This window comes from Callospermophilus lateralis, chromosome 9 (genome assembly GCF_048772815.1).
Source record: "Callospermophilus lateralis isolate mCalLat2 chromosome 9, mCalLat2.hap1, whole genome shotgun sequence".
In the NCBI taxonomy this organism is placed as follows: Eukaryota; Metazoa; Chordata; class Mammalia; order Rodentia; family Sciuridae; genus Callospermophilus; species Callospermophilus lateralis.
In genome coordinates this window covers 4,459,365-4,474,051 of record NC_135313.1, presented here as the reverse complement: position 1 = coordinate 4,474,051, position 14,687 = coordinate 4,459,365, and the positions used below count along the sequence as shown (strand labels likewise).

Genomic DNA, 14,687 nt, shown 5'->3' with positions numbered 1-14,687 from the left:
GTGGGATATGAACTCCCATTTTTACCCCGTATACAGACTGCAGAATCACATCAGTTACACATCCATTGATTTACATATTGCCATACTGGTGTCTGTTGTATTCTGCTGCCTTTCCTATCCTCTACTATCCCCCCTCCCCCCCTCCCCTCTCCTCTTCTCTCTTTATGTCATTATTAGTTGGTCTTTTCAGGAAAAGTTTAACTGATATTAAAGTAAATGAATATTTTTTAAAAGAGAGAGATTTACTACCTTAAGAGAGAGCCAGAAATGTTTTATTTCTGAGAATTTTTCTGTGCATATTTTTTGGAATATTGTGTGACTCAACCAGAGACCAGGGACCAGGCGGACAGGAGGTTGAATGGGTGGCCAGGCAGTGCACCAGGTGGCAGTGGTGCCACCCTGCATCAGGTGCAGAGGTGGAGATGGTCAGCTTATTGTTTCTGAGCAAAACACAGCTGCTGGGCATGCTCATTTCCCAGGGGATGACAGAAAGTACCCGTGTTTCCATGGAGCCTCCCAGCTTGAGTCTACTTAGGAGGGAAAGAAATTATTGCTAACTAAGGAGAATGCATCTTTGAGCTCAACCCAGACACAAGTATACACATCTGGCTTTAAAAATTTGGACTTTTACCATGTGATTGGTGCAGCTCTATAACCCCACAACTTGGAAGGCTAAGGCAGGAGGATCACAAGTTTGAAGCCAGCCCCAGGAACTTAGCAAGACCCTATCTCAAAAAGTAGCAAGGGCTTGGGCTGTAGCTCAGTGTAAAGCACACCTGGGTTCAATTGCAGTATCAAAAATAAATAACACTTTAAAAAGAATTATACATTTATAACTGTGTGTCCATATGTACACGGATTAGGCTGAAATCCAGTCGTGGTGCTTCTGTTGAGACCCACAGTTGGGACTGGAGGGTGGTTGGGGAAGGGGCCCTTGGCAGGCTGATGGTTCTACGCACCTGCTGTGAGGGAGCAGCCCAGCTGATTCAGAACCTCATGTGGGTACCAGGAGGTTCTTGGTCCCGTAGGTCCCTGTTTGGGTCCCTGGAGACCCCCCTCTACCTCCTTCTACCCTCAGGAAGTAGAAGGCCACCTCCCAGCCACTCCAGCATCTTATTGTGTTACTCATTCTTAAATTTCATTTCATAAACAGCAAGAAGTTTGAGGACCAGCAGACCAGCCACAGATGCCTTAGCAACAGCCCCCTGTGGCTGCCCGAGTCTGGCTGTCAGTCAGCAGTGGGAGGATGGCCCCCGAGGTGCACACCAGCCCTTTCTCAGGCAGCTCCCCGGTTGCCTGCTCTTCCTGTCTTGCGGGCAGTCCCCCCTGCTGACCTCGTGTGCACACGGACACTTCTTTCTGGAGTTTGCTTCAGTAGCCAGTGACGGACGCACTAAAATGACTTCCTCTGCCTTCAAGGAAGTGGTCTTGCAAGGCTGTTGCCTGGCTGTCCTGGGAATGGCCCTCAGAGTGGGTGAGCAGGGAGAGCACTGATCCCAAGATGGACGGACAGACAGACAGTGAATTTCCTTCAGGTCTTCCAGCCGTCGGGCCTTGTGTGCCTGAAGCTGGTGTTACATAGAGGTTCCACTCTCAGTGGTGGCTTGTCGGGTTCCAGTGGGCACTGTAGAGAGAAGACAATCACTCCCTGAGAGTCGGGCCACAGGCAGGGGTCCCGTGGGCAGAGCAGGCTGGGGTGCCTGGCACAGAAGTCTGGGTGACAGCCAGGAGGTGTCACGCCCTGCTCCAGGTGGCTTCTCTCTGTCCTTCCACCACTTTTCCCTCTTTCCCTTTCACCTTCCTTAGGAATGTCGGGGGTGTCCTGCTGGGAAGTCATGTGATAGAGGCAGGGTGGGGCCAGGGAGCCCCAGGAGCTGCTCTTCAGCAGCGTCTCCCCCAAGTCCAGCCCTGATGGGTGATGTGTGGGATCGCGGTCCCTGGGGAAGAGAAGCACAGGGGACAGTGCAGGCACCAGCGCTGGCATGGATGGCCCAGGCCACCTGTAGGCCCCAAGGGCCAAGGAGAAGGTGGAGCACCCAAACACTCCTCCGGCAGAGCCGCGCCGCCAGCCCAAGGTGCCTCTCAGGAGGGGAGCCCAGAACACACGGGGCAGCTCACTGTCCCGCTCTGCCGTCCATTAGCCCAGGAGAGGCTAAAGGTGTGGGAGCTGACAGATGCAGCCCTTATGGATGCCCCCAGGACGAGCATAGGATTGTGGTCATAGGCTGCCAGAGGTGCCCCAGCCAACCTACCCCCTGAGTTCTGAACGCCCTTTTGTAGCAGGGTTCCAACCAAGGCACCCCATGCCCAGAGGACAGCTCCAGGCGGCCACCGGGACAGCTGTGATGTTTCCCTGGGAAGGCTGGCCCTCCCCAGGCAGCTGGGAGGAGTGGTGCAGGACAGGGCTGGGGGCGTGCTCCCATGACACTCTCAGGACGCAGGACTCGGAGGCAGCTGCGTGTGTCTGGGGTGTCAGAAGGTCCAAACCTTAGCATCGAGCTTTTAGGACACGACGACAGGGGGGGGGGGGGAGCCAGCTCAAGAGCCTGCACCTGGGCAGCGCAGGCAGGACCTAAGGCTTCCGACCCGAGTCTGTGCCCTTCCTGCCTGAGTGCCTTCCAGAGCAGGGGTTTGCAGTGAGGCACCGCGGCCACAGGTGTTTGTCTTACTAGTTAGTTTGTTTGGAGGGTTGTTTTTTATTTAACCTGAGTGCTGCAGCCGGTCTATGCAGACTTAATGTGCTCTGAGTCACCTGGACACCTTACTGGACTTCCAGGGCCAGGGTGCCTGGGACTCTGCGTTCCCGGAGCACTCCCAGGCCATGCCTCTGTGCTGGACCCTTGGCTGCAAGGTTCGCAGCTTCCTGCGTCACTTCCAGCGGTTTTCTGGACTAAGTTAGACCAGCTGTGACTGATTTCTTTTATGGTCCCAGTTCAGGCAACAGCATAAAATAGGAAGACCCTTTGTCTCCGTAAGCGCGTGCGTGGTGGCCCCCCGCCCCTCGGTGAGTCGACTTTCCAGGATGCACATGGCTACATGAGGCCACTTGTTTGGGGAGAGCCCTGGTTCCTCTCCCTGGCCCCTGAATTGCCAGAGTGCTTTTGAAAATGCATATTCCCCAGACCTCCTGAATCAAAATCAGAAGCCTGATCTTGAAGCCTCTATTTTTAAAAAGCTCCACGGGAAATTCTGGTAATTGGCCAGATTTAGGAACTGCTAATGGGCTGCACATTTAAAACCCTGTGCTGTGAAAACCCTCCACTGAAACAGTTTAGAACTTAATTGGCTCTGAACTAAAACAATTGAAGAAAAGTTTAAAAAAAAAAAAAAGACCAACCAACCCCTCTAGATCTAACAGACTGATTCAGGAGCTGCAGGTATGATTGGCTGAGCTTTAGAGAAAAGCACTTAATTATGTTTTTGAGTCTACAATTGGTGTGACCAGATAATAATTCATTTTGATGTTGAGCAACTGATTGAAATCATTAAGTGTACAATGGAATCATTTTTCATCACAGCCCACACACACTATGAAGTCGCTGAGGTTATTTTTCCTCTGCTTAGTCATTTCAAGGTTAAGAGTAAAGTTATCTGGTCCCGGAGTCTGTGTCTCCTCCATGGTCGCGTCTGGGGACTTTGATTTGTGTTGATCATAAAGTACCGCTGCACCGTAGCTTCATCCTCTGGCACCAGACGCATGACTCTGGTGGTTGAGCACGTGTGGCTAGTCTGTGGACAGGTTGGCTGCAGGCGTCTGTAGCCCCCTCCTGCCCTGGCCCCTCTTCTGGGGCTGACTGGTCTCTTTCTTCATGACTATGGTAGGGTTGTGTCTGGGGGGCTGCTTTCTGTGCAGCCCTCTGAGCTTCAGGGTCCTTCGCGTGGCTCCGTCCAGCAGCAGCAAAACGTGCACCACCCTTATTCCTCGCTGCCCTTTGCCGTATGGTGCTTCCATTAGCCAATGCAGGACGACAGTGGCTCTCGGTGGTCAGGTACACTGGGTGCCAGCAAGAGGTCCTGTAGACTTACCTCGTGCTGCCTTCTGTGGTCTGCAGTCCGCCGTGGTGTTCACCTGACTTGTTTATTCCTAGGGAATGTCACTAGTGCGTCTGGGTCTCAGATGGCAAGCGGCGTCAGCCTGGTCTCCTTCAACAGCCGACCCGACGGCATGCACCAGCGCTCCTACTCAGTCTCCAGTGCCGACCAGTGGAGTGAGGCTACGGTCATTGCAAACTCGGCCATCAGCAGTGGTAAGAGGGGGCACAGCCCCACAGACCGCGGCCACCTCCTGGTCCTCCATGTCAACCAGGGCTGGGCAAGATGCCTGAGTTCAATGTGCTCCGCATGGAGCACAAAACCCTGTGGGTCCCTATGACAGCAGTACCGGTCTCGCCTGTCACCTGTGGAGCGTTTATTCTTGATAGTCTCTCATCTGCCTCATCTCCTCTGTCCCCTCTACTCAGGGAGTAGATGTTTATCCCCATTGGACAGATTTGGAAACTGGGGCTGCAGACAGGACAAGTGGCTTGCCCAGTGTCACGTGACAGGGAGATGCTGGGTAAGACTCAACATCAGCTGTCACGGCCCTGATCACACTGCCCGACACGGCATGGCCTGCGTCCGCCTCAGTGCACATCATACATTGTTAGGGTGAATGTAGTCTGTTGTCGCTTTCCTAGGGTTCCTGGTGCCCCTCTAGATTCTGGAGCGTCCCTCTGTAATTCCTCACTTCTTCTGCGTTGTTTTGATTTTTGACAAGTGTGGCCTGCTTCCTAGGGGACAGATGTGCAAAGGAAACTCTTTTGATGCAGTTGAAGCATGAATCATCACATGGGGGGCACCCTTGCTGGCCACAGCAGGCTCCGCCTGTGGCATTTTGTCTGTGGCCTGTTCACTGGTATTTAAGGGAATTCCCACTGTTGTACACAATCTATCAGACAGGCTTTGAGAATAATTTTAGCATAATTTGTTCTAATTAAAAGATGCAGCATCGGGTCTTCCCTGAGGACCCACCAGCTGCTGCGGCAGGACCCTGCTCTGGGTAAACATCATCCTTACTTCTCTTACTGCACACTCCCTTGGCGGAGATGGCCACACAGAGGCCTTAAAGGAAGCGTCTCCGTGCGAGGAGGCAGTCAAGGTGATGCCAGCGCTGCCGCAGCAGCACAGGCCTGCGAAAGCTTGCTCCTGGGGGCACCGAGATAGCACGCACCCATGTCCAGTCCACGGCTCCCTCCCGACTCCACAAAAGACGCTTTGGGAGATAGTGAGCATCTGACACCAGCCCCTGCAGGGACCCTCGGATGCTCTGCCCTTCACCTGAGCCCTGGTGATACCTAGGGACCCCCCGTGGAATGAGTTAGGGTCATTATAAATGAGCCCCTGCCTTCTCTCCCCTCCCTGACCAGACCCATGTGCCTCAGCCTCCAGCAGATACCGCTCCTCTGTCCTCTCACTGTCCCTCACTGTCCACCACCCTCTCCGTTCTTGGGCATGAGCTGCTGCACGTGGCATGTGGACTCTAATACCGACCACTGTTTTCACCCTAGTGACCTTTTTCGGGAGCTTGTTCACACATTGAATCATTTTATCTTCAAGTACTTCAAAATACCTCACGCATTCCCACCACTGAGGCCCCATGGCGGCGTGCTCACACGGAGCCCAGCTGAGCCTCCCGAGTCTGATGTTTGCGTGGTGTCACCGAGGCCTCGCCTTGTCGTGCAGCAGCTCAGACCAGAAAGCAGCTCCTTTGCGAGAGAACCAGTGAGGCACCAGTTCGAGGTTCTGCTCGCTATGCACCTGGGAGTGGTATGGGAGCTCCTGAAAGACAGCAACCCCCACACGCCTTTGCCTGTCTGCACATAGACTATTTTTACACAGTATCTGAAGTATCTAAAGTACAAATTAGAACTGACTTACTAGATAGCCTTCCCTCCTGCTAACAGCCACACACACGGGCATTTCCACAAGGACAAATCCTGAGACGTCACTATCTCTAGTCCTTGGTTTGGCTGGAAGTCACTTTCCATGGAGGCTTGTTACACCGAGCTGTACACGCGTGTTTACACACTGCCTGTCACACCACACACGGCTGCGGTCACCTGCATTTGAAGGCTGTTCTTTAAACTGCAAAGTAACTTGTATGTGAGCACGCTGGGCATCTGGCAGAGACCTGTGTGCTCCCTGGCCATACAGCACTTGAGCCTGTGCCCAGGGAGTCGGACACCCAGGCCTGTTTCCTGGGTGTAGGCCTGCCTAGGGAGGTGGAGGCCAGCCAGGGCTGACCCTGTGTGGGAGTTGAGGGCTGACGAGTTCATCAGGGAGAACTGCAGGGCCAGGTGGATATTGTACAGAGTGGCAGGAGGTTGTTATAAGCACTGGGGCATTTTGGACAAAGACACAGGAGAGGAAAAGGGAAATGGAACAGCCAAGGAGCCACTCGAAAGAGAAAGGTGTGAGTCCTGTGCTGCTGAATGAGGAGAGAAAGGGAAGAGCAGAGTGTTGAGAGGCCAGAGTGGCTGTGGATCCGGGTCTTTAAACAGCAAAGACCAGGAAGACGGCAGAGTGGTGCAGAGTATGGTTCCTGCAGTTCCCGGGGCCTGCCCGGCACCTGTGTTTTCTGCCATGATGGTATGCATTGCTGATGTGTGTTTGAGAAGGAAATGATAATAAGAGCTGATAGTCATTTCAAGCTCCGTGTGGATTACCTCCCTTATTCTCATGGAGTAGATCTGTTCTTAGCTCCAGTTTCTGTAGGGGGCTGGTCCAGAAGTCAGAGGGCTTGTTCGAGGTCTCGGTCTGCCTAGGACCAAGATGAATGCTCAAGCCTGATTGCAGGCCTTGGTCTTCATTCTCCATCGGCTACCCCTTGGACCTACTTGGAAATGCAAACAATCCATCCCCATTACAGACCCACGGAGTCCAGAACCCGGGCCACAGGACCCAGTGACCTGTGTGGTTGCAGGCCCTGCCAGGGACAGTGTTGCATGCTGAAGTCTAGATCCTTGCTCTAGATCCTTGCCTCAAAGCGTGGTCCCTGCACACAGTGGCATCTGACAGCCCCTGGCATCAGCAGCGAACCATGCAGAAGTCCAGGCTACCCCCACACCCCTGAACACACCCCTGTCTTCCAGGAGGGCACTGTCCTGGCCGCCCTCCGGCTGGCACCATTTCTGCCTTCACCATGTTGATTATCAGTGGCCAAAGCCCAGCTGTTTTCCGTGAGCACCAGGGTGCAGAATCTGATTGGGGAAACTTCAGTGAGGTGTGTTCCAAGACCTTTGGCATAAGCATTCCCAGGGAACTTGAAAGTTAATCACAAAGGAAACAAACACAAATAAGGGCTTTCTGCCATTCTTTATAAAGTTGCAGTTAATGCTGGACACACTCCCCCCACCTCCTATTTGAAGGAATTTTACCCCCCACCAGGCCCTCACCATCTCTGGTTTGGATTTCGGAGTCCTTAGACACTGGCAGAGCTGGCCCAAGGAGGTGGGGCTGAGCAGCCTTGGAGCACACCTACCCGTGCGCTGAGCATGCCGCCGCGGTCACCAGCATTACGGTGAAACGCCATAACAACAACAGCCTCAGGATTCATCTCTTCTCTGCCCCCACCCCCGCCCCCCACACACACATCCGAAATTAAGACTTTGGCTCCAGAGAACTTTTCAATCTTCCCCTTTGACACCCAGTTCCCCCCGGGGCCTCTGCGCTCAGGCAGCTGTGAGCAACTCCTAATTAGATAGATGGCTTTGTCGTGGGCCAAACTAGGAAACAGGGGGTGCTGGCTAAATTAAGAGGAGAAGCAGAGGAGAATCCATTCTGTGAAATGGAATGCCCCACTGCTTTATGACTATTACTGTTGTAAGCCTTTACATTTAAGTACCTGAGGTTTAAAATTAAACGTCTAATATAATTTGGCGTTGCTAACATGAGCCCCGCATCTGCCCTTAGAGAAAACCCAGACAGCTCTGTTCAGGGTTTCAAATTGCTGGCTGGCGAGCCGCTTGGAGGATTGGATCCCTCTTCCAACTAAGTACCACATGCTGGTTGGCGTAATTTTTTAAATGCAGAACGTATTCATCTTGAGCTTCTGCATTGAAAAAGGCTGTTCCAGTAGTACATGAAAAATTAATTTTTTTACATTTTTTCTCACTCTCCTAAGTGTTTGACAGAAGTAATTTTTGCAGCAAGAGAGAATAAAAACTGGTGGCTGTAAATTCCTGTCCTGGAACCTCTTGTGTAGATTCTTTATGGACCCAGAATTGATCTACATGTCAGATCCTGTTGTGGTTTAAACTGTTTATCACCGTAATGGCAGTAGTGAGCCCGTGAACACCAACTTATAACCCTGGGTGAAAGAAATTGGTGTTTGCAGTCAATGAAGGGGCAGCTTAGCTTTATTGATAGATTCAGAACAATTATCTCTGCGACAACTATTGGCTGAGGGTTTTCTTGAATCTTACTGGAAGCCTGTAATTTCCTTTTTTATTAATCATTTTCTCTGCAGGTAATTTTCTCTGGAAGTGTCAGCAGGAGTTGGCACTGCAGTGGGGCACAGGGTGCCCTGGGGGGTCATTTGTAGCATACCTGGTAGTCATAGCTCACTTCAAGGCAAGGCGAGAGGTATCTTCAGATGTGTCACACCTGTGCTGAGGGACAGAGCGGACCCCGTGCCCCCGTGCATTTGTCAGCCTTCCCAACTGCCTGGGCGCTGTCCCCGTCACTGTGTCCTGCAGGTGCCAGCCTTGGCTGGGGGCCTCAGCCATTGTGTGTCTGTGGCAGCCGTGCGCCCCACCTCCTGACTGTGGGTCGTGCTGATGGCTCCGCCCCGTCCCCCGATTGCTTCAGTCCAACAGTTTATCTTCCCGGCTGTGGCTGGCGTCACTGCTAAAACTGCATTTATTCATGTGGCTCTCTAGTGCTACTCCTTGGCCTCCCCCAGGCGGCCTTCTCCAGGCCACCTGCAGCCTGGTCAGCACTGAGCACCCTCTTTCCCTTCTCTGCACAGAAGTTGTGCCCAGTGTGTGCCTGCGTGTGAGCTGGTGTGTACCTCTGTCTGTCCCTGCTTTCTTCTAACCATTCGATCGTGTCTTCCCCCAGACTCTATGGTGACTAGACAGTGGATCCTGAATTGGAAGCATTTCAGTTTTGCTGACTTTTAAATATTTTTTCCCTGTTATGCTTGGGTATTGCTCTCCCTTTCTTCTCTTCCCATAGAGCCAACCCAATAAAAGGCAGCAGCCTGCATTAGAGACCGCAGAGGTCCCAGCGTGCATGCCCTAACTGGTTTCAAGAATATGAAACTATGCATTCAGCGGTTTTAATATTTGTAGTTCGAGCACTTTTTCCCTTTGGGTGTTATACTGACAATTTTAGTGCCTGACCAGCGGGTGGTGGTAGTGGGGCACCACCAGACCCACCGGGAGGTGTTATGTGCAGGATTTTCAGGGTTTGGGGGGGGCATGTGTCTCATTGCCTTCAATCTCATGCGCATCATATCTAGTGTTCATTCCCCTGAGAGTCATTATCCCTGTCTGATAATGATTCAAAAATACAGAGAAACAAAGATCACGCACTCCTAATAATTGGCCCAAATTCAAACCGTGGTCTTTCTGATTCCAAAGCTTCTATTCTCTTCCTCTGCTGTATTTTTTAAAGGAGGGATGAATGCTCAGAAACAGAAACACTGTATCATAAAAATTATTTGTTTTTTTCATAGCACTTGCCTTTTACGGAAACGCATTATCATATAGATATACGTTTTCTCCTCCCTGGCTGACCTGAACTTCCCTTTATCAATTCCTTCCCAAGCTTGGCTGGCATTCAGGAGCCATCCCCTGGGGTTCATCATCAGCCTTCAGCGCAGGCTGGTGTTAGAGGACCCCCAGGCTCTCGTCTCTCAAAGCTGGGCACTGCTCTCCGCCGCGGGGGTCTGCTCCGCTCACCAGGCTAGTCGGCCTAATTGAAAGGATGACCCCAGCTCCCTTCTCGGCAGAGCCTGTGTTCCTCTCTCCGCAGGTGGCCGGGGAGAAGCGGAAGCTTCCTAGGGTAACTGGCCACAGGGGGGAAAGGTGGATTTTTTTCCCTCCTGATCAGAATGTTGCATCTTTGTACTTTGTCTCCTTAGTTCCTTCCCATCAGCTATTTCCAGCAGCAGCTGCTGACCCAGGAGAAGCAGGACAGTCAGATGCTGTCCCGATTACGAGAAGAGGGAGCGGGAGCCCTCATGTCATGGCCAGGCAAAAACCTGGGAACGGTTTGGAACACGGTGGAGGAGGAGGCAAGCTGTCATAGCACCTGGCCCACAGTGTCTTCCTCTAGGCCAGTGATCCTCAGCAGGGGTGTTTTTACCCCAGGGGACTGTTGGTGATATCCAGAGACCTTTATGCTTGTCACAGTGGGGGAGGGGGACCCTGCTACTGCCGTCTAGCAGGTGGAAGCAGGGTTGCTGGTGACTCTCTCTGAGCACAGGATGGCCCCAGTTATGACATGGCGTGACCTTCAATATGTGCCAGGCACAGGACCCACGAGAGGAAGATCAGCGTGACCCTCACCTGAGGGCGGAAATGGAGATAGAGGGCAGTATGCCAGCGTGGCAGTATGGTGGCCAGGCTGGACTTGGAGAGGCTGTGTCTTAATTGCCACTAAGTTGTTATCTTAGCTGTGCTGCTCAGCATGGCTGCTTTGCTGAGCAGGAGCAGGAAGGGTGAGGTCCTCGGACACGGGGACACTATGGGGACCAAGAGTCCCCATCTAGATCTCCAGACTTGGAGATTACAGAATGGGTCAAAGCTCAGAGAAGTTCTTGAATTCATCTTTAACAAGCAACCATACAAATAATAGACAGGGGCGCCGGACCTTGGCGGGGCAGGCCTGGGAGCAGCTTGTCTGTGGAACCACTGTGCGGCCTCCGTCTGTGCAAAGGGTAGGGGTGTCCTGCCCCCTCATGGTGCTCACTGTGCCCCCGACACTCCGGGCCTGCTGGGCTCTTGTGGGGTCACACTTAGATAAAGACATTAGCAAATAGGGCCATATCCAGATCTGCTCCAGGGTGTAGGGAAGGATCTGAAGGCAGTGTTCAAAATGATGGAAAACCAGGGGGCAGGGCCTCCAGGGAAGCGTTCTCGAACCCCCTCACGTTCTGCGCTTGGACATGGTTTTTAAAAACGATGGTCTGGAGGACAAGCAGCTGAAGATCGGATTCGTGTGGCTTGAGATGAAGGCTGGGTACAGGAAGGTTCCCTGGGCATTTGCAGCCAGCGCTCGCTGAGGAGCCTTGTGTCGGGTGTGCGCAGTGAGGGGGACGGCGCTCAGGAGCCTGGGAGGCCGGTTCTGCGAGGTTCCCGGGACTGCCCGAGAACTGGACCAGAGCAGTGGAGTAGGAGTTGCAGGAAGGACGTGCTTCTGATACGGAGCAGCCTGCGGTGATAGGACACCTGGTGACACCTGAGAGGGGACTGTTCCAGCTGCGTCCTCTCCCATCTGTTTCCCCTTACCTGAAGGGCCTCTTCACGCCTCGTGAGAACAGGGGAGGTGCTCACTGCTCTGCCCACGTCCACCCTCTCCCACTTCTGGAGCTACCATATCTTCTCTGTGACCCTCATGCAAGGGACAGGGTGTCCCTTCCACCCTCCAGCCCATCCTTGTTGACTCCCAAGGGCTCCACTGCTGCAGATGCCCACACCTCTGAGCCTCGCCTCTCCTGCTGCTGGATGGCCCCCTGGGCAGACAGGCCTGCTCTGGTGTCTCTCCTGTGCCCCCAGCTTTCCTTCTCAGCACTCTCCAGGACACATGTCCATACTCGCTGCCCCCAGCCCCTCGCCCACCTCGTCCCCTCCTCCCACTCCTGCGGCCCCGCATGCCCACACACCCTGGCACATCTCACGGGTGCTTGGAACTCTTGGCTAGTCTGCTTCTCGGCGGAGGGGAACCGTCAGATCCACCTTGCTGAAAAGCCTCCTTTCTCTGGGCTTCTAGAAGCGCCCCCGCCGTCCCCCAGCTTCCTCTCCCTCCATCTTCCTCCGCAGCACCCCTTAGCTCCACCCTCTCCTCGCACACTGCCCTGGGGGAGGCCTGGCTGTCTTGCTCCAGAGATGCTCAAGTTCACGTCCCCAGCCATGACCACCCTGTGTTCAGAGAAGACCCTGAGCACAGGCAAGGCCCAGCAGATTCAGAGCAGAGCCCAGCTTCGCCTTCAGGGGCTGTTTTGAGTTCCTTTTCCCGTCTCTTCCTCTTGGTAACTCAGGACACACTCACAAAGTCTCTGCTAAACCCTCCTTGACCCTCAGCTCTCGAAAGCTACTCCGCCTGGCTCTGCTGCTCCAGCCCCTGCATCCACCCTGCTCCCCCCAGCCCTGCCCCTCAGGGCAGACTCGCCCACTGGCTTATGTCCTTGCTCCCCAAAGTTTGTCCTCGCAGCAGGAAACTCATCTTCAAACAGAAGCCATGTTTGAGCCAGTCTGCGTGTCCCACACAGCCTCCTGGTGGCTTCCCCTGCCTGTGGAACTCACTCCTGGTCCTTGATCGCTGGTTGACAAGCCCCCCACTGGTCTGGCCCTGTTTCTGCATCCATCTCCACCCACCTGTCCCTCTCCAAGCTGCAGCTCCGCCCTGCCAGGCTCAGGGCCCTGCTCAGACCTCAGCTGCCCTGTGCCCGGGGTGCCTCAGTTGCCCTGTCCACACGCCTTTCCCTGGACTCTGGTTTGGGTTGCATGTGTTGGCTTGCTTGTGACCTGGCTTACACTGTGCACTTTGTGTCCTGCCCCGCCAGAAGTTGTCACCCTGCCATCTTGTTGTGTGTGACCCTGTTCTGCTTTCTGCGTTATCCTCTCCAGGAAGCATAAATGCCGTGACAAGAGGCTTCAGGGTGTTGTCTCTCTCCATGTCCTTGAGGTCCTGGGCGACACCCAGCATGTCCTCATTCGGTGTTCCTGATGTGTTAGCAAATAAGCACACCTGACGGGCCACCAGAGCTCCCCAGTTAGGACCAGGCCGCGCGGCAGAGGCTGCATTGCTGGCCGGGCCTGCAGAAGGAGCCCTGGGCCTCTGCCAGCCTCTGAGATGTAACTCTTAGAATTCTTAAAGTTAAGTATCTTGGTCTTCACACTTTAGAAACTAGGTATTAATAGAGCTGGTGCCCTTTACACAGAACAAAGCACGTTGGTCACAGTGTGTTCAGTGTCCAGCAGAAAACATTTTCAGCAGAGAGATCAGCAATAGAAAATTTTAAAATTAGTGAAAGAGTGAAACCTGAGTTTCCTGCCTTCCTTGCTGGTGGCCCGAGCTGAGTCATGAGTGAACTCACAGCCACGTCAGGCAAGGGTCTTCGGCACCCAGTGCGTTACCCAGCAGTCACTGAATTTGGTAGCCAGCGACTTTTATCCAACAAGTATTTGTCGGCTACTTACTTGCCACCCACTGCCCTGGCCCTGGGGTGCAGCAGGGAGCCAGACAGTGCTGAATCTCTCCAGGCTGATGAGAGAGAGACAGAAAGTCAACGAGTAGACAGATTGAAATGCTCTCTGTCAAGTGGGGACAAGTAGAACGGGGGTGCTGGTTGCCAGGACACACATTAGCGCTCTGAAGTCAGCTTGCACAAGCAAGTGGAACCCAGCGCGTGTTCTCAGCCGGCACAGAACAGCAGCTTGTTCATCTGTTCGTTCATTCAACAGGTCCAGTCACCTCTCTGTGTTGACGGGTTTTGCTTCCATGGATTCCATGAACTGCAGATCAGAAATATTTGAGGGAAAAATTTGCATCTGTACTGAACATGTGCAGATGTTTTTTCTTCTTGTTATTCCCTAAACAGTACATGGCATATATACATAGCATTTCCATTGCATTAGGTATTATAAGTTATCTAGAGAGGCTTAAAGAATCCTGGGGACCTGCCTGGCTTAATGCAAGTACTACCCTATTTTATGAGTGACTTGGGCATCTGCCATCTTGGTATCCAAGGGGATTCTGGAACCAATCACCTTCAGTGGCAAGGTACAAGTATATGCAGTAAGCGCTTTATCATGTGCAGTGGGGCCCATGGTGGATTGGAAGTGGCCCCCAAGAAGATAGACACATCCATTGGCTTTCGGTAGTGCTAGGACCTCAGCATGCTGAAGGTGTATGGTGTCCATATAGGAAGAGAGCATGGGCCTGTGCAGGGCTCTGTGGGGCTGGCAGCTGCTCAAGGGCAGAGGGGTGGGTGGGGGGGGGGCCCTTGAGCCCAGGCAAGAGAGCACCTTACATCTTCCAGGGACAGAGTGGCATGGTTTTGAGAGCTCACGGGGTCTGCGAGAGTTAACATCTGGAGAGCAGACAGACCCCTGGGGGGCAGGGAGTGGGGAGTAGTAAGCCACCCATGCTGACCTCCTTCCAGGGGCTCTGTGCCTCAGTCTCCCTTTTAGCTGTGTGGCCCAGTATTTGGTCAAGTCACTTCTCAGTGGTCTAACACAACAATGTGTATTAACTTAAATCACTAAAACTTCCTAAAAATACAGAAATATAAAATCATACAAAATTGCTTGACCTTTTTTTTTTATTTTTTTTGATCCCTACTGCTGAGAGCCATTAGCCAAGTAGGTATGACAATTTCCTTGCCAGCGTACCCCATGTTGCTTAGTGGAAGGACTCGTGGAAATAGGACTTGCCTTAGACATTTTGCAGTGACATTGCATGTAAGGTGACCTTGCTCA

At 53.1% G+C, this 14,687-nt stretch overlaps 1 protein-coding gene across 7 annotated transcripts in view; it reads left to right on the top strand.

Annotated features, from left to right (window-relative positions):
* Agap1 (ArfGAP with GTPase domain, ankyrin repeat and PH domain 1) overlaps positions 1-14,687 on the top strand; it is a 492,018-nt gene that overhangs the window by 336,227 nt on the left and 141,104 nt on the right. For 4 of the 7 annotated variants that reach the window (XM_076866820.2, XM_076866822.2, XM_076866817.2 and 1 more), the window contains one exon: positions 4,089-4,247. The exons of the other annotated variants lie outside the window; for them this stretch is intronic. In XM_076866820.2, the coding sequence (XP_076722935.1) occupies positions 4,089-4,247 (159 nt within the window). The remainder of the gene's footprint in view (positions 1-4,088; positions 4,248-14,687) is intronic. 7 annotated transcript variants of the gene reach the window in all.